This window comes from Caenorhabditis briggsae (genome assembly GCF_000004555.2).
Source record: "Caenorhabditis briggsae complete genome, chrV, whole genome shotgun sequence".
Lineage (NCBI taxonomy): Eukaryota > Metazoa > Nematoda > Chromadorea > Rhabditida > Rhabditidae > Caenorhabditis > Caenorhabditis briggsae.
Genome location: NC_013488.2, coordinates 16805104 through 16810961, shown reverse-complemented (window position 1 = coordinate 16810961; position 5858 = coordinate 16805104). Strand labels below are relative to the sequence as shown.

Below are 5858 nucleotides of genomic sequence, written 5' to 3'. Positions count from 1 at the left end.
GTACTTCCCTTTTCTTTTATAAAAATCTTCCCGAGGTCAATGGGACAGAAAAAAATTATATTCAATTTTACGTATTTTACGTATTGTTTTCCTTTTTATGCCACGTGGATTTTTTCATTCCCAATTTTTTTCACTTCTTTTGAATAGGTAGATTTTAGGGCAATTTGGATAATCTTTGAATGTTCTCGCAATAATATTTGAAAAATATATAAATGTTAACACATTTTAATGCAATAAACATTTTTGGTCGGAGTCCCCCTTTAAAATCCAAAAGAAATTGAACTCCCTCCAAAAACTGTCGTTCAATAGAGTGCGTTTGAAATGGCGTGTCGTGTCGTGTCGAGTCGATTCGATTCGACACGACAGTTGAGTCGACACGACACGAGTCGACACGGCACGCGAGTCGACACGAGTCGACTTGCGTCGATACGATTTTTCAGATATTTTTCACTTGTGTCGATACGACTCTGTGTCGACACGTTACTCTACTTGGTGCTGCAACATGGCGCATCGACCGGAATCGAATCCTGACCGTCCGCATGACAAATCCTAACACTGATCCACCAAGGTCGGAGCTAGATCTGGAACCAGCAGACAACGGCATATAATGGGAAATAGAAGATTTAGAAACAGTCGAATTGGAACCGAAATCAGACAATTCATGCAGTGCGATGGTCGACGAGATGGTTCAGACTGAAAATAAGAAAAACAAATCATTGATCTTACCATTTCGTTTTGAAACTAAATAAAATAAATGATGGAATGTTTGTTAATTTTTTTTTCACAATTTTTTAAATTTTTTCTTGGGAACCACTTTCTGTTCTATTTTTCAGATTTTTCAGAATTTTTGAATTTTATGATTTTTTTTTCAGAGTTTTCAAATTGTTTGGAACGTTTTGAAAAAGTTTCTTTCATTGGAATGTGTTATTTTTCATTGAAAAATGTGAAAAATTGAACTTTTGAATTTTTCAGAAAATTTCAGATACGAATTTTAAACATTTTTCCAGAATTTAAAACTTTAAATTTTTTTAACAGTATTTTTCGAATTTTCAGATTTTAAAAAGATTTTTCAGTAATGAAAATTTCATTGATTTTTGAAATCTAAACATTTTCAAAATTTGAGAATTTTAACATTTTAAAGAATTTTTTGAATTTTTAAAAAATCAAATTTTCAGATTTTTAGGATTTTTTCATTATTTTTTGTTTTTCGATTCTCCAGAATTTTCTGAATGTTTCAATTTTTTTTTGAAGAATCTTTCTGCAAAATTCTTCGAACTTTTCCGAATTGTTGTTTATTTCCAACATTATTGATTTTCTAAATCTCTTCTAATCTCTTTCTCTTCCAATCGCTCTGCCAACTGACCACCACCTGCTCCCAGCAGAAACATTTCTTCCCCTCCATATTTCTCTAATTCTCTTCCTCCCCAGCACTCTCTCGCCCCGTCCATCTGGCATTATTCTATCGCACCGACCCTTCGTCCACCCTCTCGTCTCTCCCTCTTTTTCTCTGCGTCTCCTCTCCCTCCACACTCTTTTCCTCTCCCTGTCTGCCACCCTCCATCACCCACACACACTCTCTCTCTCTTCTTCTTCTTCTTTTGCCGTTTCCAATAACAAATGTATGGAAAACGTCAGCTTTTGGCCCAAAATCTATTTTTTTGCTTATTTTTGAGTCCTATTTTGTCTCCACTGTAAACATTGCAATGCAAACGCGCCCCACCGAACATTTTCAGATTTTTTCGTGCTCTCGCTAGCTGACAAGTTATGCTTCCCCAATTTTTCGAATTTGTGGAATTTCGGGATTTCTGAATTTCGGGATTTCTGAATTTCTGAATTTCTGAATTTCTGAATTCCTGAATTTCTGAATTTCTGAATTCCTGAATTTCTGAATTTCTTAATTTCTGAATTTCTGAATTTCTGAATTTCTGAATTTCTGAATTTCTGAATTTCTGAATTTCTGAATTTCTGAATTTCTGAATTTCTGAATTTCTGAATTTCTGAATTTCTGAATTTCTGAATTTCTGAATTTCTGAATTTCTGAATTTCTGAATTTCTGAATTTCTGAATTTCTGAATTTCTGAATTTCTGAATTTCTGAATTTCTGAATTTCTGAATTACTAAATTTTTACTTTTTTGAATCTTTCAGAAATCCCAAGAATCTTCCAGAAAGATGAATACCGAGATGGAACTTTGCAAAGCTCTTCAAGCTTTTGATATGGGCGATTCTACAAGCCGTGGATTTGTGTAGAGTTAGACGAGGAAAATGCTAAGGTGCAGTAATTTTTTTTTAAGTTTCGAAAATTTTAAAAATTCCAGTTCTACACAATTGAGCATGGACTGGTGCAGATGGAGAAAACCGACGAGCCAACGAGCCTTGGCAGGTACTACGATATATTTGGAGACGTGAGTTTTTGTACTTTTTCTCGGTTACTGTAAAATTTATTGAAAAGATGTCAACTAACAAAATAATAAAAATTGTATGATAAACATTTTATCAGTTGATCACTTTTTGGCATCTTTCAAAAGAGCCGAGATACAACCCCTCAAAGTTGACTGATTTCCAGTGATCAAGTAGGAATATGTTATCTCAGTTCTCCTTACAGTAATCAAAAAGTTGTCAACTGACAAAATGTTAAGGATGATATGATAAACATTTTATCAGTTGACAACTTTTTGACTGCTACAATGGGAATTGAGATACAGTACCCCGACTATCATATTCCTTCGCTTTCAGTGGAATATAGTCAACTTTGGAATCCTAAAAAAGTGGTCCAGAGTTTTTTAATGTTTCTGAAAATCTCAGAGTGTACTAAACCGAAGTAAAGCTTCAATTTTGTAGTTGACAACTTTTTGTAAAAATCCAAAAAAAAGCGAGATAAGCTGGTTTGAAGGGACACGACTGGGAATGTATTTTTGGATATTTAGAATTTTCGGCAATTGGGTTTGTTCCAAACTGCTTATCCTGTTTAGATGAGTTTGAACGAAAAAGTTGACAACAACAAAATTGAAGCTCTATTTTTGTTTAGTGTACTCTAAAATTTTTAGATAAATCCAAACATTTTGGACTACTTTTTTGGAACCTGAAAGTTGACTAATTTCCACTGAAAAAAACATGAGAATATGATATTTGGGGTACTGTATCTCAGCACCCATAGCAGATATTTAAAAGTGTTTAACTAACAATATGTTAAGAATAATATGATAAACATTTTCTTAGTTGACCACTTTTTGATATCTCTTAAAAGAACCGAGATATTATAGCGTTTCTAAAAATATTCCAAAATCTTTCAGTTCTACGAATTCTCGGCAGAACCAATCAGTCGTTGCGAGGTATGGGAAGAGAATGGAGAGGTCTTTGTCAAGACCTATGCAATCACGCCAAACGTATTGCAACTTCCAAAGATATGGCGAAAAGATTCCGGTATCGGGTCTGGTCGCCATTTCTTAAGTACCTCAACGATCCGGAAGAGAAGTTCATTGACTACTTCTCGGGTGGTACTGTAGGAAAGGTAACATTTTTTTTTTTTGATTTTTGTTGGAATTCTTGGCTTTTTTAGATCAAAGCGAAGTACAATCCAACTGGAAACTCCGTCTTTGAAATTGTCAAGATTTATAAGGAGAAGGTACCAAGAATGGGAACGGGATTCATGTTGGCTACTGTAAGTTTAAAGTTTTCAGTTTCTAATCAAATTTTATATGGCTATAAAGACGTTTCCAATTTCTATATTTTCCAGTTTAATTCAACAAAAAATGTTGATTTTGAAGCAAGTTATAGGCCGTTGAATACAGCTTTTTAAGAACCAAAATTCCGTTAATTTTAAGCTCAATTATCTCATTTCATGTGAAAGATATCAAGAAGTGATAAACTAATAAAGTGTTCATCATATTATGGTAAACATTTTTTTGTTTACTACTTTTTGATAACTATTACAGGAAATGAGATACAGTACCTCGAATATCATGTTATGATTTTTCAGTGATTCGGTTGGGGGCAAAAAGTGGGTCCAGAATTTTTGGATTTGTCTGAAATCTTTTTCAAAATTAGAGCTTCAAATGAGATATACCGCTTGAAACAAGCCAAGTCATTTGGACGAATTTCGAAAAACAATTTTAATTACAAAATTGAAGCCCGGTTTTTGTTTAGTATACTCTGAAATTTTTTACTGATAAAATATCGGTGACATTGTGATAAACATTTATCAGTTCACAACGTTTTGATATCTTCTGATAGAGGCGAGATACATACCTTAAAAGTTGACTGATTTACACAGAAAAAGTAGGTAGGAGTATGCAATTTGGGGTACTGTATCCCAGCTCACACTACAGTAATCAAAAAGTTATCAACAAACAAAATGTTAAGGATGATAAACATTTTATCAGTTGATCACTTTTTGGCATCTTTCAAAAGAGCCGAGATACAACCCCTCAAAGTTGACTGATTTCCAGTGATCAAGTAGGAATATGTTATCTCAGTTCTCCTTACAGTAATCAAAAAGTTGTCAACTGACAAAATGTTAAGGATGATATGATAAACATTTTATCAGTTGACAACTTTTTGACTGCTATGATGGGAATTAAGATACAGTATCCCAACTATCATATTCCTTCGTTTTCAGTGGAATATGGTCAACTTTGGAATCCTAAAAAAGTGGTCCAGAGTTTTTTAATGTTTCTGAAAACCTCAGAGTGTACTAAACCAAAGTAAAGCTTCAATTTTGTAGTTGACAAATCTTTGTAAAAATCCAAAAAAAAATCGAGATAAGCTGGTTTGAAGGCGCACGACTGGGAATATATTTTGGGATTTTTTGGATTTTTTGGCACCTGGTTTGTTTTAAGCGGCTTATCTCGTTTAGATGAATTTTTACAAAAAAGTTGTCAACAACAAAATTGACGCTTTATTTTTGTTTAGTGTACTCTGAAATTCTGAGAACAATTGAAAAAACAATGTTCTCGAAATTTCGTTTTGATGTGCCCCTCGAGGAGTTGAACTTGTCGGGGCGAGTATTGAAAGTGCGACAGATGTACGCAGAATGACATTAAGCATTGTACACCGTTACGGTAGAATGCGTACTCTAGCTATAAAAATCCTACGAAAAATCTCCTGTCCCCCCACCTTTAAAGTAATCAAAAAGTTGTCAACTGATTTTTAGCAGCAAAATGTGACATTATTTTTCAGCCCTGGACCATGGAATTCATCTATAAAAATGTGAAATCGACATGCCTCGCGGACCAGCACAACCTCTTGGTAAACCAATTTTTTTCGAAACAACGCGTCTAATAACTCTTTTCAGTCCATCAACAAAGATTACAAGGCCTCTGATCAAGATCGTGAGATTGGCGTTGTCATTGTGGCCGAATATCCCAATCTCGCTTCCGCCGCAAGTTGGAGAACGCCGCCACCAGGCTACAAAAATACCATCTCCTATATTTTCTCAAGAAATCTGGGGATAATTCGATGGGCTCACAAGGACCCGGCCATTTACGAAGAGCACCCAGAGGGCCATCTCAACCAGAGAGCAGATCCCAACCATCGAGTCCAGGACGCTAAAGAAGTCAAATTCAGAGTGAGTTTTTTTTCACTAATTTTGCTGTCACTTTCTATATATTTTTGGGCATTTTCAAGATGTGTGACCTAACTTTTGCACATTGAGTTTTCTAAGACACCGCGTTAAAATCACCAAGAATTGGCCTTACATGCGCCAGGTGTGTTTTTAGGTCATTTTCGTATGGTGGCCTAGAAAACTCACTTTACAATATTCAGGCCACCACGTTAAAATGACCAAGAAAACACACCAGCGGCATTTTGGCCATTTCTAGGCGATTTTACCATGGTGGGCTAACTGTTGCAAGTTGGGTTT

At 35.0% G+C, this 5858-nt stretch overlaps 1 protein-coding gene across 1 annotated transcript in view; it reads left to right on the top strand.

The window, feature by feature from the left end:
• Positions 1–2332: 2332 nt before the first annotated feature.
• The window catches only part of CBG22902, a gene marked incomplete at both ends in the record, with an annotated part of 6258 nt that continues 2732 nt past the window's right edge, over positions 2333–5858 (top strand). Inside the window, 5 exons of the mRNA XM_045238386.1 lie at positions 2333–2381; positions 3292–3509; positions 3558–3659; positions 5177–5245; positions 5292–5564. Coding sequence (XP_045097685.1) covers positions 2333–2381; positions 3292–3509; positions 3558–3659; positions 5177–5245; positions 5292–5564 — 711 coding nt within the window. The remainder of the gene's footprint in view (positions 2382–3291; positions 3510–3557; positions 3660–5176; positions 5246–5291; positions 5565–5858) is intronic.